The 27,926-nt window shown below is 41.8% G+C and overlaps 2 protein-coding genes across 2 annotated transcripts in view; both read left to right on the plus strand.

Moving 5' to 3' along the window:
* Nucleotides 1-312: 312 nt before the first annotated feature.
* Nucleotides 313-21,564, plus strand: LOC112554353 (myosin-IIIb-like). The gene is made up of 31 exons (XM_025222096.1): nt 313-1,407; nt 4,801-4,866; nt 5,254-5,384; nt 5,935-6,037; nt 6,473-6,575; nt 7,214-7,364; nt 7,786-7,891; nt 8,126-8,248; nt 8,452-8,560; nt 8,741-8,860; nt 9,212-9,312; nt 9,505-9,591; nt 10,211-10,276; nt 10,655-10,771; nt 10,989-11,100; nt 11,619-11,683; nt 11,924-11,998; nt 12,280-12,399; nt 12,789-12,874; nt 13,332-13,427; nt 13,538-13,629; nt 13,805-13,969; nt 14,464-14,578; nt 15,730-15,889; nt 16,190-16,386; nt 16,769-16,858; nt 17,534-17,651; nt 17,933-17,980; nt 18,370-18,444; nt 18,587-18,736; nt 19,239-21,564. Exons 1-31 carry the CDS (start codon nt 1,297-1,299, stop codon nt 19,302-19,304), a joined length of 3,324 nt encoding a protein of 1,107 aa, XP_025077881.1. The 5' UTR covers nt 313-1,296; the 3' UTR covers nt 19,305-21,564.
* Nucleotides 21,565-24,383: 2,819 nt separating this feature from the next.
* The window catches only part of LOC112553801 (limbic system-associated membrane protein-like), an 81,859-nt gene continuing 78,316 nt past the window's right edge, over nt 24,384-27,926 (plus strand). Inside the window, exon 1 of the mRNA XM_025221253.1 lies at nt 24,384-26,866. Within this exon, the coding sequence (XP_025077038.1) occupies nt 26,824-26,866 (43 nt within the window). The 5' untranslated portion in view covers nt 24,384-26,823. The remainder of the gene's footprint in view (nt 26,867-27,926) is intronic.

Genomic DNA, 27,926 nt, shown 5'->3' on the forward strand with positions numbered 1-27,926 from the left:
TCGTCACATAACCGAGCAGGTGAATCAGCTCGCGATTGCAGCGTCATAAGGCATTTCGAAATCCACTTGGAAATTGCACATCTGATTGCCCCTACCACCCTACAGTCCCCATACCTTCACACGTATCGTATCCAGCATGCTGGTGTCCATTACAATAGCTGACAATTAAAGGTTTGATTAACCCACCCAGAGATCCGCCAGCGCATGGTGTCCACGCAATTACGTACTGCACACCGTTCGCTGTTAAATTTTAATACATCGTATCCACGGAGATTGTATAAAATTGTAACAAAGTGTAAGTTCTATAGCAATTTTTTCAGCGACCAATTTCTATTTTTTCTTTTTTTTTTCAACATTTATTTTCCATTTACACATTAACACATTATACATGCTTAAACAATTCAAACCGGTTGCAATATTACACACATATATAACACTATAACAAACATATATGGGGTAATGCATGTATAAACCCATGTACTTAAGCCACTTCAATTTAATATCTTTAACATTGGCTGCTTTTCCGGTTCATTTATTCATTGACTGGTACTCCCGCCTTTCTTTCTTTGATGTGTGTGAAAGTTCTTATTGTGTGGCCACATTGCGCATGTCACAATTAAGGTTTTGACAAAAGCCAGAATCTCCCAAAGTCACGTGTAGAATTAAGTCACACAAAGTGCAGACATGTGGGGATATGTCACATGCACAGGAACAGCCAGCTAGTCCTTATTTTTACAGCACCATCACGAACTTGCACTTGTCACACCCTCGCCGACTCACGCCTATCCGATAAACTCCTGTTGTCCGGGAGAACAGAAACGTCAGAGCGTGAAGACAGGTGAGTCATACCTGTGTGAGTACCTACCTAAGCGGGCTCTCTGTCGAGGGAGCGACAATAAGACGACGGAAAGCCACAAAACGTGGTCCTCTGCCCAACCTCAAACCATTTTTAGCTGTCCCAAGGTTAGCGTGCACACCCATCCCTCCAATCATCGCTATTCACCTTTTTTCTCTCTCTCAATGATCTCACACACCACCACTGGGACAACAGTTATTCTTGGACTGGCCTTTCTGTGTCACATGTTCTGACTTTAAAACATAACAGAGTCGCTCGCAGAGAACTGCTCCACTTGTTTACTTTAGCTTCCCACCTACCATCGTCAGATCGAAGCAGGCGACAGCGACTGGCCGGCTCTTTCGCTTCCTCCATTCACATTCTAACACAGACAGAATATAAGGCACATATAAGGCTAGTGAACAACAGTTGTTCTGTCTTTTTCGAGGAACTTCGTGGAAATGAACGGATCACTGCCAGGTGAGGTGGAGGATCTGGCCACCCTGGTCAGACTGGACGAACAGATTCTGCTCGGCGAGATAAAGGAACGATATACAAAGAACAGGATTTATGTGAGTAATAATAAATTTTGTCTTTGATGTATATATATTTATAACTGTCACACCTAACAGGGCGCTAGGTAAAGTAGACAGGTGAGGTGAGGTGAGGTGAGGTGAGGTGAGGTGAAAGTTTCGCCGTGAAAGGGAGCAGTGAAGGTTATCAGAAAGGTTTTCACAAGTGTTCCCTAGAGGTATATATTATGCTAAAGCTTCGGCAGTCAGTATACAGAAGGTTGAGTGCAAGTACGAGAGTTGTAATAAGTGGATCTGGGGCACATGACATTCCAGGTCAGTCTAGGGTTGACATGTGATCTCCCACGACACTAATGTACTTTCGGAGGAAAAGACAAAAGGTGGAACGAAACAAAACGTTTACAACATCCACCAGACTGGTTTCTTAAATATATGGATATACTAGTCTGACCTGAGATAGGTCACATAGACCATTCTCTTTTGTGTAACCCGTCTGCTGCCATCTGTACAGAATGCCTGTTTTTATTTTCAAAAGTCTACTGAATCAGTTAAAAATGTAGCAATGACAGTGGAATAAACAAACTGTTGAAAATTATTGTTATAATCGTTGTGCAGGTATAAATCCCCAGTCAGTCTATTCAATGACAAAAATAGTTTTGTAGGGAGGGTGCTACAGAGATTATTATTTATTTGTTGTAAATTGTTATTCTAATATCGCCAGTCAGTTATCAAGATGGAAGCGAGGGTCAGTAGGGTAGTGCAAGGCGTGTCCCTGTCAGTTGACCTTTCCTGCTGACACGGCATAAACCCCAGCAGTCAGCCTGCACCCGTGGGTTGTCGGTTGTCAGGGTACACGACATCTGATGAAGTGGTTTGGCTGTGACACACGATGTGGGGCAAAATAGGCGCAAAGACTCCAAGAAGTTTTCTGTATTCACGAGGACAAAATTGTAAATTATTTGGAGAGAAAATATTTACATGCACCTGTGTATCTACCGGAACAAGTGAATGTGTGTGTGAGAGAGAGAGACGGCGAGAGGTTACCTAAGTGTATCCCCCTAACCGTAAGTGTATCCCCCTATTTTACAAAATGCAACACGCAGACAGAAAGACCAAAACAATCTGGCTGTACACAAATTCAGCCACACCCACATACTTCACACACACCACAAATTTTACAGGGTTGGGGAAGATAAAACAGTGGGGGAGAGGAGATCGACGCCACTCTGACAAAAAAAAAAAAAAAAAAAAAGCTAGCCCCCGATTCACACACCACAACTAAGTCAGCTGGGAACAAATGTGCGCCACACGAGTATCGAATCAGAGTGTGTAGGAGTCTTCCTCTAACCGTTAGCTGTTGCTGTAACCACCGGGCTGTCCGCTTCTCTCCTCACACATGACACACTAGCACAGAGACTGTTACCCCCCACAACCTCATCACCCCCCTCACGTGCAGCTTGAATGTGGGATCAGGAAGAACACAGTTCAGTAACTTCCTTATTAACATGCACAGGCTTGCGAGGACAAGGGTCCTGCAGTTTTCGCAACACGCTTTTGTTGTTCGCATATTTATGTCCGCAGGCCCTTCACCATCATTCTTTCCGACACTGGCTTTAGTTCCCTTTCTCCTGCACTGACAAGTAGTGTTCACTGTTCTCACTAGGATTTCTTTGTACAGGTCAGGGAGATTGAATGAACACTCTGAGCACTAATAACAAAAATGAAGGGATCAATGTCCTATAAACCAATTGCACAGCCTATGTTTTAAATGGGAAGCTTTTAATTTTCTGAACTTTTTCTTAAGTAGCACTTAACAAATGAGGTAATTCACAAAACAGAGTTTAAACACTTGTTTCTTCTGTCTAACGATTCTACAAGAGTCAAGCGAGTGCAACGGGAATAAAGCATTTGTGTGTGTGTGGTAGTGAGCACCCCTGGCAACCTTCCACAATGAAAAGAGTAATGAATGCTGTTCCCTGAACTTGCTACCTGCACTTGGTGGGTAATGTCACCCTGACCGAGAACAACAACGGATTGTGCACAATATTAGTAAGCTGGTACAGGTGTAAACAACTGTTATTGTGACTGGTCGTCAGCTAAGATTACAAGCTTGAATCTGACTGTTGGTGGAACACAGAAAAGCTTTGCTCACAAAGAAATACTTTGGTGGGACAGAACCCAGTAACTTGATCAGACCTCGGGTGTGGGGTGTAGTGGTGTAGTGGTGTAGGATTCAGAACTGGGTGGTGAGGGGGAAGGGTGGTTGAACACAAGAGGTAGAAGCACCTGAGAGGCGACTTCAAATGATTACATTCACTCCGTAATAAATGTTGAGATTACAACGGAATCCCCACAAGAAACAACCTGACCGTATGGCCAGCCTGGTCATCCATCTTGGACTTTCACAGGACCAAGACAAGGCCAGGATTGATCAGTAATGTGAACGGGAGGAAGAAAGGATAAACACAAAATCAAGGCAGAATAGATATAAACGGAGCTGACTCTTTTGAGGTACATTGTGAAGGAAGTGCAAGAAGTTATGGTCATATTACAATGAAGATAAAACTGAATGTTAGGGTCAACAGAGAAGAATGTACTCAGCTGACAATAACGGCCATGGAGACAAGGAGATCACTCACTCTTCTGTCTTCATCATGGTCATTCATCAACCCATCCCATGTGACACTAGCTACAACCACAGGACATCAATGGCAGACATGACATACAGCCACAGGGTTGGATTTACAATCCTATGTCAAAAAACTCCTCGCAAAGTCTATCACTAAGGACAGAGCCATCATTCATCTTTGAATTTTTATAATTTCCTGACAAACATATTGTCAACGATTATTGAGCTCGTTCTGCTCTCACACCCCTCCTTTAAAAAATTAGTAAACTATTTTTCTGCTCTGAAGTACAACAACTTTAATTTCTTCCAACATTTTATAATTCTTTTCCGATCAAATGTGTATTTGTTTCCGTGTAGGGACTTTCTCCATGCTCATCACTGTCTTTGTATAAGTTTGTACTTCCCTCTCAAGGCGCCTTACTATAATCTCTTTTTCTTATTACACATACAAAAGGATAAGCACAGGGTTAGGTCTAGAAGATGTCAGATATACTTCTCTTCAGGTTTCGCCCAGGAAACAGATGGTAGCAGATGTAATCTGCTTATAGCTGACAAATCTGTAACCTTGGTGACACCAACCGTTTCGTTTATTTTGTGTCAACCACAATCTCCACCAAACTCAGAGCGATTTATTAGTCTTAGCTACAAGCATGAGACACCTTACAGATATCATTTTCCTTCACACATTTTATCTTAAAATATTAATTAGAATGAAGCAGATAGCAAAAGCAAGACATTCAGATTCAATTATTGTCTGTAGCTGTAGATGGTGTGTGGTTGACAGTTTGTTTATACCATTTCAGACCTACGTTGGAGACATCCTGATAGCTGTCAATCCATTTAGAGATCTTGGCGTCTATGGCAAAGAGGTAAGTTTACTTACCATCCCCACAAAATAATCCCCCAAAGAGTAAAGAGACCCCGTATATTAACCTCCACAACACACACAAGCAATGGACGAGAAAACGTATTTCCAAGCAAACAGGAACATTGCAAAACATTAAAAAAATCATTGTTATTCTCAACATCAAGAATTACTGAATGAAGAAAATTTCTCTAATGCGATTCTCATGACTTCCTCTTTCTAGTCCACATTGTAAACCCGTTAATCCGCGAGTTCCAAAATAAATAAAAAAACAACCATCCACGACAATGGAATGAGGGAATTTCCAGCCTCGCGCTGGTATGTGTGTGTGTGTGTGACAAGCAGAATTCAAAATACAAAAGGATGGAACTGGGGGCCTGTTGTGTTGCAGGTGAGTGCTCAGTACCGGATGGCCAAAAGAAGCTCACAGCCTCCCCACATCTTTGCTGTGGCTGATGCAGCTTACCAAGCTCTCCTTGGTCTCGGTGGCCGAGCTCCTTCCAACCAGTGCATCCTCATCAGGTATCCCCCGTGGTGTTTAAATTGTCATTGTGTGTGTGTGGGGGGACATTGTGGTTGTGTATTACAGACTGGTAAGATCTTATTGAAACTTCAAAAAAAAAAAAGTGTGTCACGAAGAACTACAATTGGACACCAAGACGAGAAGAAAAACATTTTAACTTGCAAACATACGTAGGCGCGCACTGTAAAGGTCTAGTAGGGTACACCATTTTTTTCTAATAACTAGGTTAAACGTACTACATATTATTTCTTCAAATATAGATGAATACCCACCTTTGCTCTGTTCTAGAAATGCCCGACTCATCCAACTGGAGAACTGGGGCCATATTGAAGGGGTTACATCGGAATTGTAATGACCTATTCACGCGAAAAATTGCCTTTACACCTTTAGAAACCTTTCAAACATCAAACCAAAGAAAGTCATGAAATGTTTTTGAATAAAGCGTTTCACTAAGCGAAATAGTGAAGTCAACGAGTACAATGCTGACAGATGGTTATTAACTGCTATTGGGGTAAATATTGTTGATTGAGGTTTTTGTCTGATGTGTAGTGGCGAGAGTGGCGCGGGCAAGACAGAAAGCACAAAGCTGATCATCAAGCAGCTGGTGGAGCTGTGCAGGGGCAACACACAGCTGGAACGTCAGATTCTGCAGGTGAGTGCTGTGCTCGCTTACCTGGTCGTCTCTCACGTGCTGATGACACACACTCACGCACGCATGTACGCATGTATTTAAACAACCCTCCATGACAGCTACCCATGATTATAAATGACAAGGAAGCAGTGTTGTGGGAATTCCACTGCCTGGCTTTTCAGACTCCGCCTCTCAAAGGCAACCTGTAATTTCACGCTTGGAGGACGACAAACAGAGATTGTATTCTGGCTAAAGAACTGCGTGTAGTACATTCAATACATGTCAAGATAAAAAAAACGAACATGTGGGTTAAACAAACTCGCCAGATTATTTTGCATCGGTATAGTACTTCCTTCACGAAGGACACGCATACAGGTGTGCAAACATGCTTTTTATTGACAAGCAAGCGCTCTTGCTATTGGCCCTCCATTATGACAGCTTCTGCCTTCTCGACAGGTGAACCCTCTGTTGGAGGCCTTTGGCAACGCCCAGACAGTCATGAATGATAACTCCAGTCGCTTCGGCAAATATATTCAACTGCGCTTCAGCAACGGACATCGTGAGTGTGGAGGACTGGCGATGACGTGCAGATGCACTGGACCGTGTCTTCTCTCCATCCCTCTCTGTCTCTTGCCCACATCTCTTATTAATTGATTATTATTATCTTTTATTGCCCCAAGTTATTTATATTTTCTTATTAATAGTAGTTATATGAAAATTCCTGATGCTATTTTCAGATATGAGCAATAAAAAAATATTGTCTCAAGTAATTGAAATATTTGGCATAAAACAGAAAAATGCGCGTCCGTTGGTTATGGTATAACTAGAAATACACAATTTTGTTTTCGACATTTAAAAGAAAAATTTGTTTCTGAAAAAACTGTGCGTAGTTACAGCTAAACTTTAATGGACCTTTTAGGTAAGAGCGAATGAAAGGTCCACAGCACCAGCTTCTGGACTTGTTGGATCATGTGTTCCATTAGATATTCTAAGTATGACATATTAAAAAAATTCTAAAGGGTCACAAACTATTGAAGATATTCTAAGTGTGACAAACTGCTGAGGACATTGCAGATATGAAGACATTTTAAGTGTGACAAATTATTAAAGACAAGTTTTGTTTTAAAAAGCTCTGTCGTCATGCTGTGACTTTAAAGGTTTTTTTTTTTTTCATTTTTTTCGTGGGATGTGCTGTAGTGGCTGGTGCCAAGATCTCCGAGTATCTTCTAGAAAAGTCAAGGGTGGTGCGGCAAGCTAACGGCGAGGAGAATTTTCATATCTTCTCTTACATCTTCGCGGGAGCTCAACACGTTGATGAGTTCGCTCTGCGGCATCCTAGCCAGTACAGGTGAGAAAATCTTTTTGTTCCATTAGCCGTCCGTGATGGGGTTAATCCGTTAATCTCTATAAACCTCTCCGCTTCAAGAACGGGTGGGGGGGGGAAGGTGTGTAAACATTTTAGGAAAAGAATCGGTAGATTGTCTCGATGATTGAAAGAAAACATTTATTATAATACAAGAACTTTTAAAACTATTCCAATAGGTTTCTCGAGGCTTCTACCATGTCCCTCGTGTCTTGCACATGTCTCCTTACATTTTTCTTTCTTATTTACCTTCTACCTCTTAATCTTCTCCTCTTAGGCACTGTTAGGAGGTTGTGGAATTTTTTTTAATATTAATAATAATAATTCCTAATTGTTTTCGATACTAGACTGGTTTGTAACCAAGAAAAGTAGAACACAAGCGTATTATGGGTCTCACCTGTCGCAGGTACATGTCACAAGGAGCTCCGCAGTTCAGTGACAACCTGTCTGTGCTTCACGAGCGCTATGAAGACCTCCTGTGTGCCATGGACATGGTCGGCTTTACCGATGAGGTAGCGCACTGTTAATGTTTTATTTGCTTGGATCATTCTAATGAGCTTCAGATAATTTTCTTAAACTTTTGTTTCGCAGCCACTACTTGTGTTGGAATAAGCAAACCGTACAGTGGCAGGTCGAGTTGATAGGAGAATCTTTCCATCATTGAACTGCCGGAGCAGGTTTGGTATTTGCTTGACCGCCGCTAACATTAGTCCCTAATTTTCCTCTTTTGTAACTTTTTAATACAGGAGCAACAGGACATGTTCACAGTCATCTCTGGCGTTCTTCACCTTGGCAACATCACCTTTGGTGTAGATGATACGGATGCTGCTGTTGTGATTGATCCTAATGGCGCAGTGAAAATAGCATCGGTAGGGAGACACTGATTACATCTTCCATGTCTTTCGAGTGAAATGACCAGGACCCTGAGATGTAAGACGTACGTGTATGCAAAGAAAACACCACGAAGCATACCAAAACAAAACACACGAAGCATACCAAAACAAAACAAACAACTGTGACATTGTAAGGAGCTTAGTGTGACAGTCCACGTCTGGTGTTTTTGTTGCCACAGAAACTACTCGGTGTGGACTCAGAAGACGTGACATCTTGTCTGACGTCCATCATCACCGTCACCAAGGGAGAGTACTTGAAACGCAACTACTCCTTATCACAAGCAGAAGGTTCGCTGACTGTGGGTTCTTCCTCATTGTGTGTGTGTGTGCGTCTGTGAGTGGCGTGCACGTGACCGTCACTTCGTCTGGATGTGCGCATGCGTGCTTGTTTGTGGCGCGCGGTGTGTTTGTTGTTATGCACCAACTTGTGCTTGACGTGTTGTCTTCTCCTGTCACTGTCCCCCCTAGATGCCAGAGATGCGATGGCCAAGGCCGTTTACGGTCGGTTGTTCGGCTGGATTGTTAACAAAGTTAACCAGCTTCTGGCACCGGAGGCTGAGATTGACCCTTCCAAGATGTCAGAGATTGGTAAGAAGTTAGTAACGTAGTCAAGTGCTCATAACCTCTGAAATAAAAATTCCTGATGCTAACATTACTTTTGAACTTAGTTCCACAGTCAGGGGAGGTTTTCACATCTGTTACACTTCATTCTGATGTCATATTTTTAGGAAGATATTTGGGGTTAGGAATAGCTGATAGAATTTTATATTGATACCAAGTTATTTTCTATATCAGGATTCATGGTTGAATTTTTGAAGAGCGAAACAATCAGATCTTATCCCCACAACATTTCGAGCCCTTCCCGTACTGTAAAGATTCTGTTTGAACACCGCCTTGCTCCACAGAACTTGGTTACCTGCATGTGAGTTTACATTTCAGGTATCCTCGACATTTTCGGATTTGAGAACTTCCAGAAAAACAGTTTTGAGCAAGCTTGCATCAACCTGGCAAACGAACAGCTACAGTTTTTCTTCAACAAGGTACATCCACCCTTAATTTGAAATGCATTACATAAATGTGAGCCTCAGTTGCGGTTTTCTCAACGACGACTTTCATCACAAACAAACACAATAATGAACAAATAATAAAAACAGATGTAACAAGAGATGTACCAAGAGGTACAGCAGCAGCGCAATAGTAAAATATTATTTTAATTTTTTCCTTTTATTCAGCACATTTTCCAACTGGAACAGGAAGAGTACACGAAAGAAGGAATCGACTGGAATGAAATAAAATTTGTGGACAACAAACCTCTCCTGGTAAGTGCAACTGTTTCGTAATGTGACAGACAAGTAGGCAGTGTTCGTGTATTATTCAGAGATTTTAGTCAACTGTTGAACAGTCTGATTGCCTTTTATAGCTGTTTATCCTCAAGGCACTTATATTAGGTTACCTGTCACCAATAGTGTCCTGGGTTCAGTTCTCTCCTCGGGCACGCTGTTCTTTTTCTGCATGTGGCAATTTTTTACAGGGTTGACTGCCTTGCCGTGATAATAGTTTTAGTTGCTGACTCAGGGTAACACCCCAATAGCTCCCCACCCTTGGCATGAAGTGAAGATATTCACAAATTTTACAAATATGCAGAAAAATGCCTTCTTCGTTGTTTATAGTATGTGATGCAGACAGAACCAACAATTCATTCGAGAGAGAAAGAGAGAATATTGTGTGTGTGTGAGGTGATTGTCGGGAGGACTGGGTTTCAGCGAGTGACTGAAAAACCAAAGAAAGAAATATTTAAAATGATTTCAGACGATTGTGAGTTATTACCTAGTTTTTACCTACTGCCGAGTGTGTTTCATGGCTGTACAAAGCATAGATGGAAAACATTCGCAAAGTCTTCGCCCTCTCACTTTGTCGTTGTTTATTTTTAATTTTCAGGAATTATTTCTCGTGAAACCTTTAGGGATACTTGCTCTCTTGGACGAAGAAAGTCTGTTTCCTAAGGTATGCAATTAGTGTTTATTCTGAAGGATGTCACTAAAACTAGCGATACAAACAAGCTCATACGGTCAAAGGTCAAACACTTTATAATCTGATACACGAAGTAGGTGTCAAACGTTTTGTGACAAGACAGAAAAAAATCATCTACCGGTGACTTACTTTGCTTTTCTCCTTGTGAATCAGTGTAAATTGTAACTTGAGTCTTATGACATTGAAAACTGTCTTAACATTTTTTACTAGACAGCACACACAAGCTATTGAAACTACTGTACAGCGTTTGAAACTTCTTGTAAGGGAATAGAAGTGTTTTCAAACAACGAAGACGATGACGATGATGATGTTGATGATGATGATGATGATGAAAAAGAAAATAATTTTCAGGGAACGGACCAGTCGTACGTGGACAAGCTGAATGCAAACTTTGGAAAAAACCCTTACTACGGAAAGTCGCCCCGAAGCAACAATCCTGTCTTCTCTATCAGCCACTATGCTGGCAAGGTAAGCTGCTGAAGACAGAATATCATCCTAAGGAGGAATATAATGTCACACGTGACATGCACGTTTGTTATTAGGACTGTCAGAGCGACACACTAAAAGATGGAGTTTTAATCAGGAGAATGTTACTCAGATAAAATAGATAAATAATTTAGCAATAACCTTAGGTCAAGCTTTGGTCACTCACAACAGATTGCACGATGAGTGTTGCATGTTGCAGGTGACTTACGACACGTTTCAATGGCTGGAGAAGAACAGAGACACGCTGCCCGCCGGCATCACTGAGAGTCTTCAGCTCAGCTCCAACCGTCTGGTCAAGACGGTCTTCAGAGGTTTGTCTTGTCTGTTCAGTGCAACTTCCCAAACACCCAGTCACACAGACATCTGTATTTATGAAAGGGCTCCAGAAACACTAAGCCTACCCAGTCAGGACAAAAATTTATTCCTATGATGTTTTATGTTTTATACATACAATTTCTCTGTCTTTATATCGAAATGAAACTCAGATATTTGTGAGGTGAGTCATACTCAACACTTCGCCAAAGTTAAGAGCATTGGTATCTAGGAAGGTAACGATTTCTTTCACAAATAAATATTCCAGTGTAGAAACAGATTATTTCGCAGTAAATATTTCAGAGGATAAAGGAATTGTGAGTGAATGTTTTAGCAAACATGAAGTTGTATTTCAGAGTGAGACTAAATCTTCCAACAAGAGGAGATATGGTTTTAGTATCGAGTGAATGTTCTAATGTCTTTCTCAATAAGAACAAACACTTGAGAGGGCGTGAAGATGGGAATTTGAGAGATGAGTGACTAAGATAATAAAAGCAAATGGGAAATGTATTTGCAGGACAGATCACGAGGACTGGCAGTCTGGCGCTTCAGGGACGGACGATCACTGGAAAAACTGTGAAGGTAGGAGGTTCGCATCCTGTGTAGGACAGAATTTTTTCTTATACAGAATATTTTCTAGTGCATCAACTTAGTGAACATTCGTGTTTGAGGAAAAAAATGTTCCCATGATGCTTGGAGATGTCTTTTGCGGGGCACTCTGGCTTGACTATGGTGAAGTATACATTTCACAATTTTTTTGACTGACAAAGCCCATGGTACATTCCTTCTTTTAACGGTCTACTTAATTTAATTTTCCCCTAGAGTCGAAGGGCACAGATCATCTCGTCTGCTGCTGATGGAGCGAAGAGAAAAATTACAGTAGGAGCGCAGTTTAAGGTGAGTACCAACTTTTACAGATCGCTATGGGAGCATAATTTAAGGCTGGTACCTATCGTTAAGTTACAATGAAAGTAAATGAATATTAATGTTAATCATTACATTCCTCAGTCACCTGTTACCACCCCAATATCATTACCGCTATCATGACAAACTGTTCATGTGTAGTCTACTGTCTCCTGCTGCCAACGCAATCCTCTCAACTAGTCCCACCTTCCCCGTCCTAAAAAACAGTGAAAAAAGCAGAAATAAAAAGCACGAGCTGTGTTTTGTGGTCGCAGACGTCGCTGGGGATCCTGATGGAGCGCATGACGTCAGCAACGCCCAGCTTCGTGCGGTGTTTGAAGCCCAATCATCACAAGAGAGCCGGCAGCTTCGACGACCAGTACATCCTGTCACAGGTAGGTCCTGATGCACGGTCACCATGTCTTGGGATGTCTTCTGCTTCACACACACCATTGGTCCCCGTCCTCGAACCCGGCAACACTCCTGGCTGCCAACATTCTCTTCACTCATCGTCTCCTAAAGCCACTTAGCTGCTTGTACCAAATGTTTACATTGCTAATGATTCAAAAAAATTTTAATTTAATTTTAAATTAGGTTTGCTTATAACACGATTCTGACTGCAGATGATTATGGTGTTTCGATCTTTGCTCCACTCATTACACTCATCAGGTTCCAATCTCAATCCCATTTGTTGTCTTTGCACCTGTAGATTCTTTGTATGTCTAATAACCTGATGTTCTGTCCGACAGAGGACTACAGCATATTTATTTTATATTCATTTAAGCTGCTGTACACGGGGATGCTGGAGACTACAAAAATACGAAGAGAAGGTTTTGCAATCAGACCGAGCTTTGAAGAGTTTGTAGACAGGTTGGTGACTCGTGTTTGTTTTAATATCTCTCCCTTTGTCTTGCATTCCTTTTTTGCTCAGAGCGGAATTTCCTTTGATATTGTGTTTGTTTGTTTGTTTTTTTTTGGCTAAACCAGCTCACATAGTTTTTACTCCACTATAAAGTCCAGTTGCTAGTGGAGCTTGTAAAGCTTGTTGTTATGCTTGATGGTGCTTAAAAAAGTAAAAGAGAGTGAAACAGTTTAGAGAAGGCAAAGTCTGGGTGGGAGGGAGCAGCAAATAGAAAGTTCAAACCGCTGAAGCTGTTGGTGCCTCAAGTACTGGCTGGTATACTACCTGCAGTTTGACACAGTAAACACTCAACAGCAGTACAAACTCTTTCCTCTTAAATTACTGAGCATCGCAGGTGTAACAAAGGCCTATTAGAATGATGATGTATAATAAATTTAAATATAACCTGTTGATTCCGTATCGCAGATACAAAATTCTTCTCTGCCAACTGACCCTGAAAGGCAGCAGGGACAACTGCATGAAGATATTGCAGGCGTCACGCATGAGTGGCTGGCACATTGGGTAAGTAGTTCCACGGGGCAGAAGATGCACACATGAGAAACCCTGAGAAAATGTTAAGTACCTGTGCTCGGTATTCCCATAAACTAACCCAGGCACTGCTTACTCAACAGGAAAACAAAAGTCTTTTTGAAATACTGGCACGTGGAGCGACTGGCTGAACTTCTGGAGAACCTGGGCAAGTCGGCCATTGTACTGCAGAAAGGTCAGTGACAGTTGAAACCACCAAAGAGAGTCGATTTTAGTGACCTTAGGAAGATTAACGAGTGTTTGGTCCAAGATGGCGACTTGTTGTCATCATTAATCATGCATCTTGCTTCACCTGAGCTCACCTGTGTGTGCCAACTGTTTGTGACGTGGCGTTTCTGTGTCCGTGACAGTCGTTCGTGGCTTCCTGGCCAGACGGCGCTGCGCGCGCATTGCGGAAGAGGCCAGGAGGCAGAGGCAGCTGCTGGAGGCGCTGATGAGGGCTGCAGAAGAGGCCAGCCTGGCCAGTGAGAAGCATTTAGAGACACTGAGGGAACAGCGTGACAACAAGGCCAGAAGTAAGACACGACTGACCTTTCTACAGACGTTCAGTAAAACTACCGGCTACCCTTATGACCTCTCTGTGTGGGTCACACCCGAAAAGCAGCAAAATTAACTTAAACAAAAAAGTACAAACAAATAAACAAACAAACAAACAAACAAACAAACAAACAAACAATTAAAAAATAACGCTCTCAAAAAAGTTATTGCTCTAATTTTCTTTTACACCTTAAGGTATGTTTTCAGAACGGTCACCAATTTTCTTTGATGTTTTGAGTGTCCACCTGTTTTACTGCTTGTCTTTTCAACGTTTGCGTCTTTAACATCATTTTTGTAGTAACGAAGCTGTCCTAATCCCCTGACAGACAACGAATGAAATAATACTAACACATAGTAAACAAACTAATTTCACCAAAGCTTATATTTGTCCATAGCGAAGTAAATAAAATGTCAACACATGGTCTCAATAAATACATATGACCTAAAAGATGAGTGGTATCATTCTATTCAGACACCACCAGCAACACCACTCATCCATCAGCGCCAGACTTTCCTCATGTCAGTCCAGGCTACGCATCGCCAGGCGACCCAAAACAAAGAAGACAACGACGAGCATTGGAACACAGGTAAAATAATAATAAAAAAATCAGATAGTCCCATTGACCTGTTGTAAGTTGAGGAGTGAAGCGTAAGGGATCTCACTTATCTTGGGGCTAGCCTTTGTGTGTGATTGAGGGGGTTGCCAAGGTTCTCTCTCTTACTGCCATTCCTTTCCCAACCCTTTGTAGGTGATCAGGTGCCTGTTCAACAGCTGCGTCAAATGGGAAAAGTTTGCTCCGGCACATTGGGTCTCGAACTGCGCACCTCCGGCTTCTCGTGATGACTCGGCTATTCGCTTTCCTTGCTGATATTATAGACGGCATATTATAGGTATGGCATCACTGTCAGGAAAAGGTGGTGTCAAAGACACAGTGCCGTGTTATCTCCTCGAGCTGACACACATAACTAAAGATACTGGAGGTCAGCTGACACACCTAACATACTGAGGGTCAGCCGACACACATAACTAACACACTAAAAGTCCCTCAGATAAGAATAAATTAATCAAGGAGCAAGGACTCCTGCGGTTCACATTGTTTACCCCGAGCTTAAGGTTACTTCCTGCTTGCATATGAAGTAGTTCACAGGCAACATTCAGTGCGAAAGAAAAAAGAATGTAACACAAACTTCCCCAACACACACACGCACGCACGCACACAATGCTTTGTAATATTTTTTCAGGACGCAAATCTGTCCAATCATAATCTCAGTTCAGCAAAGGTCAAGTGATAATAGTTTGTTAGTGCAGGAGATGCATGTAGTTCATCACTGGTGGTGTCACACGTTGCACTTAAGTTATTGCGCATCCGTTGTGCGCATTAGGATTGAAACCTTTATCTCCTGCATCAGGCTGACACCAAAACCTCCAAGATTTTAGTCTCAGACTCTCACAGTGTCTCACAGTGTATTCAAGGGGGCGAGTAGGACATACACCTCATTCTGGAGTTATCTCGTTCATCGCCTTCCTAATCTGTGGTGGACTAACAATGGTCATGTTCAGATGATACAAATATCTTTATCGTCAGGAAAAAGGACGGATATCAGTTCGAATGTTTAAATCCGGGTTTAAAGTTTCCCGCAGTGAAGAGCGCGTGAGGTGACGATTACTGCGTGTCTCCTACTAACTCTGTGTAGTTTCGAATTATATTTTTGTGAGAATTCTCGTCCCGTCTGTGTAAATACCGACAGCAACAGTCAACATCATCGTTTGGTGTTTGTGTTCGTGGTCATCATACAGACACATCTTCGCTCTGTGTGTGGGTTACATCGCCCTCGAGGGTTCATCGACAGCCATTCAGCTTCATATAATTATTGTTGGTGAAATCTTTATCCGCCAGGTAGGATGGTGTGTAGAATGTTACTCACAAGTCTGTCTCATGGAGCATAGTAATACGAGTTCGTTACGAATACAGTGAAGTTTATTATGTTGTTGTGGAATTGATGCCATTGTTATACGCTTCATCTAATTATTATAGTATTTACTATCCTCCTTGTTTGATGAGTTGTTCAAAACATCCGGGAGCTGTACAACATTTGTAATATTTACTAGTAGTTTATTTTTTGCGAAAAATCCAAGAAAGCTTCTTTGTGTACTATTTAGACTGGTCTTTTATTGACTTATTGATTGATTTTCGTAGATGGAGTTCGATGATAGCTCGGACCCAGAAGTTATAGAAGACGACTTCAAGCCGGTTTCATCCAACCTGAATAAGTTCGGGAGAGAAGGAACGAAGCACGCGGCTCAAGAGTGGTTCAAAGAGACTCAGACTCACAACGTGTACGACTCGTCTGCGGGGAAATTCGCAGAGTGGTTCCATGGAATCATTTCTCGAAAGTAAGCTGCACACCATCTTGCACTCGTGGGAAGGTTTTGTCTCGGGGGTAAAATATTTTCTGTGCTGCTTTGTAGACCTGCATTCAGGGAGTATTCAAAGGTGAGAAGTTGACCACCATGGTCTGGTTGACTGATTTTATCGATGTGTACAAGCAACTGGCTTGGTTTGTGAAGGTGGTCTACTAATATAAGAAACTGATTTTCAAGAAACATTGCGAGAGGACAACCAAGACATGTAGATTTTATCTAAACCTGAAGAAATTTCTTTTCTCTCACCTCTTCCACCCCAGTACTCGTGAAAATAACCATACTTGTATTATGGATAGACAAATGAAGCGATTGAAGAAAGTTGTGATGGAGATATTTCACTGATTGATTACAGGGAATCAGAGAGGTTGCTGAAAGACAAGATTATAGGATGCTTCCTCATCAGGGTGAGCGAGAGCCGATTCGGATACAGTTTATCCTTCAAGTGAGTTCTGTGGTTGGAAGTGTAGTACTGTATCTAGCGGCTCCAGAATTAAAACTTAAAATTTATCCCCTTGGAGGTTAATACATGTATTTTGTGATTTTTATAATAATGTTATCATAAAGATTGATTATTTGGTGATGATAGTACGGCAACATGACTGCTTTATAAAGTGGCATAGCTTTATTGAAATAGAATGACCGATGAGTTATGAAGTAGAAGATAGAGAATACTTTCTAGAAATTAGTTCAAAAAATGACAAACGATGATACAAAGACGTGCAGCAGCAGCAGCAACAAAAAAACCAAAACAACAACAAACAAACAAAACGTTTAAAACCCTTAGAACATCCCAGAACACCAGTTACCTTACTCATAAGAAAATGCATATGAGTGTTTATCATGGTCGCTCCAAGTGATACTTGTATTTGTCTACATGAATATCATTTTTCATGCGTGGTTGTCCGTAATAACCGCTCATCCTGTCCAATTTATGGACACAATTACGGTTGGAAACAGTTCATGCAAGCTACTCCAGGGGTAGGTGGGACAGAGTGCAGAGCAATGTTAGCAACTGGATGCATTAATGATGAGATGGAAACATGAAGTAGAAGTCAATAGAAGTCAGTAGTGTGAGTGAAGGCAGTGACTTGTACATAATATTACATATTATGAACAGAGACAGAGATCGATGCCGCCACTACATGATCGATCAGCTCAAGAACGGGAAGTTCATCATCATCGGCGAGTCTAAGGTCCACAGGACGCTCCCCGACCTCGTGCAGTTCCACAAGAAGGTAAGCAGTGCTGCCACCTCAGTTACTGCTTTCCTAAACTATTCTTCATTCTTGTCTTCTTTAGAACTTTTGTGAACCTTACAGAAGTCGAAATATTCTCTGAACGAAAATCTTCTGCTTTATATTTTACGAGTGATTGTGTTTGTGAACTGCTGTCGTTGATGTTTATGGGTTGTCATATGTATAAGTAATAAAGGGTCATAAAGATGGGGAATTGGGCTCTGGAACATTTTGTGTTACGAGTTTCAAGGTTGATCTATTAAGAAGAAAAATGTTGGCAGGTGAGAATATCGAACTGGGATGGAGTTCTGACTGTGCCATGTGGCCAGGTAAGAAAACTATTAATACTTTCTACCTATGAAGGGTTAATATTAACTGAGTAGTTAGAAAAGGACAGTTGACAGCTGACAATTTGAAAATTCTATGTTTTGGTGTAGCGATTGGGACCTTATAATTCTACTCATAATTCTACTCATAAATCTACTCATAATTCTACTCATAATTCTACTCATTGCATAACACAGCTGATCTGCTTTACTCGTGTCAGTCTGTGCTTCATGCGTGACCTTACCTGGCGACAGACAGTCCTCCATGCACTACAAGACTTTACACACACTTCTAGACTTTTTGACTCAGTTGGAGAGTGGGTCACGTGATCAGCTGGCCTACTTTAAAATGTGACGATGGCCTCTTGACGTGTAGTCGTTGTTGTCCACAGGAGCAAGGCGAGTGTGACTACATCGACCTGGTCGACGACAACCTCTACTTCGTGCTCGAAGATGGAAAAGATGAGGTGATGAGCAACAAGTTTTGTCATTTAATGTTTTTATATGTCATCATGATTTTTTTCTGACCATTAGTTTAAAATATTTTAATTCTTTGTGAACCATACAATACACGAATGTAACCAGAAACGTGGAACTGTTCATTGTCAGGTCCAGATGCCCAGTCCACATGCACCACACACTGGCTTATATCCTCCATTACCACCCCGAATGTACAGCTTGTCACAGGACGTTCACCCGGGGGGAAGGCCGCTGCCTAAGATTCCAGAAGAATCTTACAATAGGTTAATGAAAACTCAGGTATGCACTAGTTACTCTTCTCGCAAAGCATGTGTTAAATCCAAGCCCTTTCTTATGACACATTGTTGTGTTGTTATCATGCAATTGTTGGTCAATCTGTCCGTCATTTTTAACCGCCACCATCCATTTTGTCGTTAGATGTCATTTAATGAAACAGAATAGACCCACAAAATTTTCAAGAAAATTAATGTTTTATCTTCAGCTGTTTTACTCAAAAATAAGGTTAGGTGACGATCTTGATATTTTTGTTGGAAAAGAAGCTAGCTTGTTCTAATCTTGTATTTTATTCAGGCATTGGCTTGCTTGAAAACCAAACAAAAACAGAAACACCCCGCAAACAGTTTGCATACTCTACAGCATAGCTGACCATGTGAGCATTAAATACAACTCAGAATATTGTTTCGCTGCTGCCATGTTCCACATGTTGCCCCAATTATTACTGTTGACTACAATTAGTAATGTAATGATGCCTTACTCTGAATGCGACCTGCAATTGTTACAGAATGAACAACCTCAGCACGACCCGAAGAGTCAGAAATTTCCCTCCCCACGACCGCGGCGAAAATGAAGCTAGTGAACCCGCATCATTGGGAGACCTGTGGAGGATGTCCTCGATCATCGAACCTGTACCTCCTTCATATGATTATTCCAAGAATTTTTTGACAGTGAAGAGTAAAGCATCCCTGATATCTGCACAAAGACAATGAATCTTTGTCAACAAAAAGAACATTCCAAACAGTATTTGATGTGCCATCAGGGTTTTATGAATCATGGGTGTTGTGAATTAGTGCGACTGTTGCATCCCCTGAGTGCCTTCTTCGGCCATGTTGCTTTTCCTCACGCTCATTGTTGGACGAGTGAGTGAATGAGTGAGGGAGAGCAAGACTAATAACTGACATTACAAGCTAGAGAGTTAGAGGCCGAGGTGTGTTCAGCTACTTCGAAAACAAAACCGCAAAGTTAGTGATATTAATAGTTATGACATAATAGTTAAACATAAATACTGCTGTTTTTATTTACAGATATCTACGACTTTGTGTTTAAAACGAGAGGGTAAGTCGAACAACTGTTTTTTTCCCTTTTGTCATAGAGGTGACTTGTCTGATTATCGATGTCAGGGAGATAACTCTTGTACGGGGGAAAACGGATCTGGAGATTGAATGATCTCCCCTTAAGTAATAGGTGAAGTAGTTTACTTATTGAACTTTGCTCCCCACTGTGAGAGGATGCTGTGTACGCTTGAGTACAAGGTGTCTCCAGACTAAAAGCACTGTGGATGTACATACATAGGAGAGATTTATACATCTTTACTTGACAGAGAGATCAATCAACTGCATTTTTTAAAATTCATGACCATTCTATTCTCTTTAAAGCACGCCATAATCTTGCTTGTATTCACTTTGTGTTCAGAGACTGATTATGTGATTTGTTTATTGAAAGGTCTTTTTTTTTCCCGAGACGCTTGCTGGTGACCTCATATTTAGAGAATTGTGTTCAGTTTAAACATAGATCATAAGGACTTACTGTGTATAACCTCTGGGTTCACTTTGTTCAATGATAATTTAGCGCGTTGTGATCGAGTTTTTAGCGAGATGTTTCTTCCGGAGAAACTTCCGATGTTATGAGTTTGTGTGTACTTACATACTCTTTCAGTATTGTTTGGTTAGCTGATAATATACAGATCACCATGTCAAGCAATCATTGGTACTTCCTTCCTTAAATGCATGGTGCCCTTTGAGTACGAACGTTAATATAGATAGGTGATCTGTAAACTCATTAAAATTAGACAGGATGAGACTAGTATTTTGTTTCTCTGTGACTTTGATAACAATCCTTTACTAAGATTTGGATTGGCTTAAGTTCAAAACCACCACCATAAAGGAAAAACAAACAAACAAACAAACCCAGGGTAACGAAAATTAGAAATGTATTCACGGTTGTAATGTTTTCTTGGCGATTACTGTGTAATTTTAGACAATTCCTCCACTAAGGTCATACACTGTGATATTTTTCTTGCAAGCATATCGTTCATAATCCATAATCAAAGGCCTTATGGTCAATTTCCATTGTTTTAACAATTGCTGACTGTATTCGGAGGCAAGATATGGCCGCGTGTAAACCAGGAAAGCGGTAAATGTCATGCGGACAGTTGTGCTTGAGACAGGTGTCAAGGTTGTAAGGGACGCAACAACAGCAACAGTTTTAAGATTAGAAGAGTTATACTTCCTGAACTAGAAACTGAAAGTGTGTAGCGCTTTGGGGTTGTGTTGGTACTGAAGTTCACACTGCGGATAAATTCATCAGAGCAGCTGTCTATCGGCAAAAGTACTTTCTTGAACTGAAGGGTCAGTGACCTTTAGCGCAGTGACATCTGCTCCACCAACACTTGCTTGTCGTCTCCAGAAAAACAAAACTACTGCCACTTTTTTCTTCCGTCGAGCCACAGGATACTTCAAACCGTCGTTACATGAGTCATCAAAGACAATTAGGATTGATTAAAGGTGATGGTGAACCATGAGAATGATTTATTAATTGCAGCAGACCGCCTGGCTGAAGCGCCTGACCGAAGCAGCTGTAACCGTTTCTTTTTTAAAAAAAATATATTGTCTTTCATGTCCATGACTGCGCACTCCATGGTTTAGAATACTGTGTAACCATAGCTGGCATACGAGTGGAGATAGATTACAGGTGTGTGTGTGTGTGTGAAAATGAGAGAGAGAAAGAGAATTTTAAAAAAATATATCTTTTGTATGTTTATTAATATGCAATTTACAAAATGTTTTGTAATAATTTATGTTGCGCACATCCATTAAATCTCAGCACAACGATTTTAAAACTTTTTTTAATCTGTTGATCAACGTTGTCTGTTCTCGACCTTGTATAATATTTCGCATTATCTCTACATGATATCCGTAATTAATCTCGTAATTAACAGCAGTCCATTCAAGCACACCTTCTTAACAAAACTTATAAAAGTGAACCCTTTACTTCAAATGAATGAGGTGAGGGATGGAAGTGGGTATAGAGATAGTGGTGTAAGAAAGACATTCCATACCAATACTTCCACCCGAAACAAACGGCGCATTTCTTCAAATCTTTGTTCAAACAATAAAATAAACGAATCGGTAGAGCTTGGGGTTGATTCGAAACCTGTTGCAGCACACGGATGGCACTTGTTTGAAATTTAGGTTAAGCATTTCACAAAAAGACGAAGAAGTTATCTTCACAGCTCGTTTTTGGTAGTGCCTGCTATTCTTCAGCACTTCTTCGATGACTATCATGGAGAATTAAACCGTTGACTCAAGACCTTGCTAGCATCTGAGCAATAAAGGAGGTTAATTAATAATTGATGTTGATGGCAGTGTCTCTGGGTTCCGCGAAGATATCTGGGAAATGTTTCGACAATCCTTTGACACAAATCAACCGAGAAAAAGCAAACCCAAAAGCAAAATTAAAAACATTGCCGGCAGGAAAACACGACTATGATTGTCTCTGAAAAACGGAAGGCCTACGATGCGGCTGTCACGGCAGAATATCGTTTCTCGTATGGATTCTCGTTTCCGGCTCACATCTGCGCCTGCGCCGTGCCTGACTTCCGCTTCGTGCTGACCTTGCCCTTCAGGCTTGCAGTCCATTATCACTGACACGCCAGACCAGAGGTCTGTAACTGGGTTTGTTTTCTGCTCATTCTACAATTGCAAAGCTTTAATGATCAAACTACCCGCAAAGTTCGTATTATCAATGTTTACTCTCCGTTGTCATACAGTGTGGGTGGAGTGTGTATGAAAGGCGGTGTTGCGCCCTCGCTCACCTTGTCTGTTTTTGTTTGTGTTTTCGTTGCACGCTTTCTGCTTCAACAACAGAAAATCGTTGATAAATCCCGACAATTAGAGACAAACTCTGGGTGTTTTTTTCATTTATTGAGTTATAAACATTTCCATGAATCTTTGTGTCATGAGCTCTGGACATCATGCTTATTGTCGAGTAGACAGAAGACAGTGTTTTCACAAACTGTTCTATTAGTTTTGGACTGTCGGTTCAACTCTGTTCGCGTGTCTGTACAGTGATTTTGGACTACAATGACCTGTAAAGTGTCATGAAGTAATAGCTGAGCTTTAATATAGACCTTTCATCGTGATACTGTCGTGATTTTTAGTAGTATCATATGCGATGTAGTGCTAGTAGTGTTGTCGTATTTTTTTCAGCAAATCGTTGTGTAGAAGACAGTGGGTCAAGTGAATGGACTCTAGCAGTCGGGGTCAATGTCCATGGTATCGGAGACTGACTAGTGACCTCTCCGAGCCAATTTGTCATCTCACGATGTGCTCCTACTGTGTGGACCATTGACTAGCCTCCTTCAATACTTGGATCAGCTGTAATCAACGGCGGTGCAGCCCTGAGGTCGAGGCTGACGAGTTCTGTCCAGTTTTAACGGACGCTTCCCCGAATATCCGACATCCATCGTCACCTGTTCTCCAGCCAAAGCTCTTACAGCATCCTTGGTCCAGAAACTTTCCTGAACCGGTCAGTGCTGCCAACACTTCGAAAAAAATGGAGAGATAAGTTTATGAGAGGACGCCTCGAGTGTTGTCAGACCCACACTCCCCCGGGCTGCTGCAGTGTCATTAATCATTCCCACCTCGTCCTCGAGTCCTGACTGGACAGTCATGGTCACTACTCCCATCTAAATCCCCCTGCCCCCATTTTCTGGGATTATTCGATAGACTACTGGAAGATTGTTTAGTCCAACTGGGTCAGTTTGACACCTGTTTTGTATATCCAACAGTAACTTAAATTAGTTGCAGAGACGACCAAAAAACAACAACAAAACAAAAAACAAAACAAAACAAACAAAAACAAACCAAAATCCTCCAAACAAACACAACAAAAAACTAAAGGGAAATTTATTGTGAATTTATCGATGAATCACGAAATTCTCTGATTTTTTATTTTACGTGACATTATTTGTTCATTTTTCCTTGCTGTCCTTCTTTCAGTCCCTCTCTTTCTCTCTCACTTTCTCATCTGTCTTCTCGTTCTTATAATCTTCAGCTCTTATGTAGGCGCAGGGTTGGTGGCGATGGCTGTCTCCGCTGTGCCTGGTGCAGTTGCACCACGTGATGAAGTTGTCATGGCACGCGAGGAATTAAAATGTGTATTTGAAGTAAAAATGGTGCACGTGGCAAAATGTGTGGCACGTGATGACGTCTCCAAACATGACCTTTACCCTCATCCGCCTGTCAAACGACAGCGCCTCCTAGTAACCTCGCAATTAGCATAATCAAGGAAAGATAATCAAGGCTTCTGTTAGAAAGAGGTAGAGTTACATCTCTTCATACGGTATGCGCTGCAGGACTGGGAGGAGGATATCAAATGCCAGGCCAATACCCGCATTAAGCTGAGTTTTACGACAAAAAAAAAAAAGACCGCTACTCTTTCTGTAGACGTAGGAGCCCTCACTTTTACCCCCACTTCAAGACTCAACCCCCACCCATTCCCCTAAATCACACCTCACCATTGCATCCTCCCCTCACCCCACGACTGGAAATTTGCAATAACGCACAACTCTCACGTACCCGGTAAAGACACTCACGAACCTCGAGTGTCTCTGGAGTTTTGTATGCAGCTCTCAGGGTTTGAGCACTTGGCCAGACCGAAGGCCGTGCTCTCTGTCCGCAAATACACTTCCTGGACTCGACATTCGCTGGGATGCTGGTTATAGATGGCTGGTGATGGCCACGCAGCACAGCTTGTCTCAACCCGCATCATGAAAATTTCACCAGACTTTTGGCGAAATGAGACTTCGGGTGGACTAAAGGGGACCGCCAGCCCACCCGTATTGTCTTTTGTCTCGGTTCACCAACATCCTTGATCAACAATCCATTTGAGACAAACAGACCTGGGTACTAGATTCTTGTCTGAAGAACAAAGTGTAGAGAGAGAGGAGGAGAGGAGGAGAGAGCATCTTGCACGGCTGCGCAACAAGCGACGCAGAAGATGAAGAGGGAGGAGGATGGGGAGACAGGCAGACGGAGGCGAGGCGTGTTACATCGCCTAAGTTTGACACTTTGACAAGCGCTCGTGCGCCTCCGCTCTGCTCGTGCAACGCGCGCGCTGTGCACACAGGCGCGACAACTCGGGAAGGCATCTGAGAGCCGGGGGAGAGTTGTCTTTTTCTGGTTTGTCTCTCACCATTCGCTCGCTTTGCTTTGCCACGCGCAAGAGAGGTGAACCTTTCGCCAGAGCAGACTGCACTGCATTAAAAAAAAACCTCAGCAGACTATCAGAAAAAGAAAGAAAAAAAAAAAAAAACAAGTGGAAGAAAATACGACAGTTTATCAGGCTTCGCGCGTGTGTGTGAGGGGATAGATTTCACAAAAAAGTGGGGATAGAAAATAAATTGTGCGAGTTGACCTGCATCGACGAAGTACCCGACGCAGCCCTTAAGCCCTCCCGATTGAACAGAAGACAATTTACATGCAGTTTCGGACCCGGAGGATCGCCTGGGCTTCTCACTAAGGCCGTGACTGGGTTTTAGCGACGGAAGCAAGAGGCAGTGAATAGCCAGGACAGTTTCTCGTGGCTTCTTCGAGGACATTTTATGAAGCATAATCGAGCGATGTCTGTGTATGTGGCAACTCCACAAACTTTGCTCAAGTGACCCACGGTCCTTGGAAGTAGGAAGTCGGATGACTTCGGTTACTGGTCAGTAATGCTACAACGGCTTTGATGTGGTATCAAGATGCTATGGTGCACTGCGCAAAGCCTGATGATTCCACCGAGCAGTCAGTGCACTGCGAAAAGGTAAGACTGCTTAGCGAAGATCGAACTGGAATTGCAGGAAGTTGTCCGCAGACGGACGTGGAAAGGTTGGTCTAAAAGAAGAAGAAATAAAAGGGAAAAAACGCTCGCACACAGAAGAGCTGCTTTATTGACAGTTCTCAGGTTAGTACACTAGATGCGAATCTTTGACCACACATTGTTTACCTGCAGACTGACATTACCTGCTCATGTACAGCTCTCGGAGGTGTACTCAGTACGTGGTTCTCTCCTCCTTCCAAAGTTGTGTGCCCCCGGTTTCTATGACGCTACGACAAGGGGTGGAAAATGCAATTGTGCTCGTAAACACATCGAAAGCCATTTGCAGAGCGGTGATCAAAGAGCTATGCACGGGTGGCGCGGACCCAGACTGTGTCTTGACGAGAAAATCATTTCCGACGCCAAGTTAAAAACAAGCTCGGTTGATAAACAGACTTTGATCTCACTGCCGAACATTAGGCTTCTCTGGGAAAGAAAAGCTCTTTAAACTTGCTGTTATTAATATTTATATTAGTAATATCATATTTTTTGTTAAAAAGAGAGGGGTGCTGTCAGCTGCCAGACCTGTCAAGGTCCAAGTTTTCCAAGGGCACGCGGCATTGTCTTGATGAGAATACAATAAAGGAGTTGATGTCCGTGACACAGCATTCGTTATAATTCTTCGCTAGGCGGCGCTGGGATGAAGGAGTAAGGCCACTTGTCAGTCACATCTCGCAGAATAACGCCCAAGTTTTTTTTTTCTTGAATTGTGATTTGCAAATATCCGCCAGTCATTCAGCGTTCTCACGACTTTGACAAAGTGGTAATGGGTCTGCAGTCGAGCGGTGCTGCTACAAGGTCTTGGTAAAAGCTCGGCCATTGTCTCCTGCGGCTTGTCCGTGCTGTGAGCAAAACACTGCGGATGGCATTGGATCGGATCCGCTGAAGGCAGTCACCATCCGCTCCATGTACACGCTGTAAAAAAAAAAACCCAACAAAATCATAAACATGTTACTAGACATCTGGAGACTTCAAATGCTTTAGACGAAAGTCTTCTGCACTTCCATGTGAAGTCGTTCGTGCGTGTTTGACTGTTTGATTAGTGCGCCCTTCCTGTGATAAGGAATTAAGACTTCGAGAATATCCAAGGCATGGACTGCATCCACAAGGAAATGGATTCGATCTACAAGTGTTTGACCTAAAACTCCTCGCGTGCATCGTGTCCCACTGCAATAGGAGTCCCCACCCGAGAGCCTCAAGTGCCGGAAGTTGATAACTTGTGGGGCAAAATGGACCTCCTCTTCTTTGTTCTTCTTGCCTTCGCCCAAACCAGTAAGTAGATGTCTCGGTATTGACTTTGCGTGCATGCAGTCTCTTTTGAATGATTTCTCTTTGAGTTTAATGTTACTCGATTTTCTGGCTGAACCAATACTAAACAAAACGATTCACTTTGATTGCACTAAAAGTCCATTTCAATAATGAACGTTGAAGCAGCTTACTCAATCCCCGGCAATTTGTTTAAATTGAACCTTCTGCGATTTAAATTTCATATCTTACTGACTTGGAGACATCATCTTGCTCTGAGCATCAACAGGTAATTGTTATCGCCACAGGTGTCTGAGTGGAACAACCCTTTAGAACGATTGATATGCCGAGAGGTTTGCCAGACAAAGCCAGTGCTATCAAGAATCAGAGGCATAAGGCAATGAAGAATACACATGGGACAAATTAAACCTGATTATTCATATCGGATAGTTATTATTATTATCCTTATTATTACTAGTATCAATGTTATTATCCTTCAATTAAGACATAAAGCAAAACCAAAATATACGTTCTATGTGTTCGTGTACTTTAAAGGTAAATTTACTTTTAAAGCTGATTAATAAAATAGGTAAAACATTTTTTTGTTCACCCCTACTCTCTCTCTCCCCCTCCACCACGCTTTCACAAGAACATTAAGGGTATCAATCTTGTATCATTTTCAAGAATTTCCTTTTAGCTTTGTATTCTCTCTACGATAAAAATTTTCATTGCATAACAAGGTGTCACAATGTGGTCACTTGACAACAACAAAATAAAAAAGATATTAATGATTTTTTTTAATATATCGAGAGACAATCAGTCTTAAGTTTTCTATGTGCAGCTCGTAAAATACATTTGCAAGATTTGTAACTTGAAGACAGATGGCATTGAGATTTGTTTTGAAATTTCAAGGAGTAATAATTTTAATTAACATAAGGGTATCCTAAATGTCGAGAGCGAGATTTATTTTTCTGGCTCCTTAACTTCACGGTGCTAAGAGCTTTATTTTCTCTGTTCGTCCTCGTAGTCGTTATAATGGGTTCCTACACATCCTGAGTTTTACTGGAACTACACTTATTTTCCTCAA

The sequence above is a fragment of the Pomacea canaliculata genome, linkage group LG13 (assembly GCF_003073045.1).
Source record: "Pomacea canaliculata isolate SZHN2017 linkage group LG13, ASM307304v1, whole genome shotgun sequence".
In the NCBI taxonomy this organism is placed as follows: domain Eukaryota; kingdom Metazoa; phylum Mollusca; class Gastropoda; order Architaenioglossa; family Ampullariidae; genus Pomacea; species Pomacea canaliculata.

Excerpts from the sequence above, each read along its gene's own strand:
- LOC112554353 (XM_025222096.1), top strand. The coding sequence starts at position 1,297 with ATGAACGGATCACTGCCAGGTGAGGTGGAGGATCTGGCCACCCTGGTC. Across the intron at positions 5,385-5,934 it reads AACCAGTGCATCCTCATCAG|TGGCGAGAGTGGCGCGGGCA; the intron begins GTATCCCCCGTG and ends TCTGATGTGTAG. Across the intron at positions 8,561-8,740 it reads CTCCTTATCACAAGCAGAAG|ATGCCAGAGATGCGATGGCC; the intron begins GTTCGCTGACTG and ends TGTCCCCCCTAG.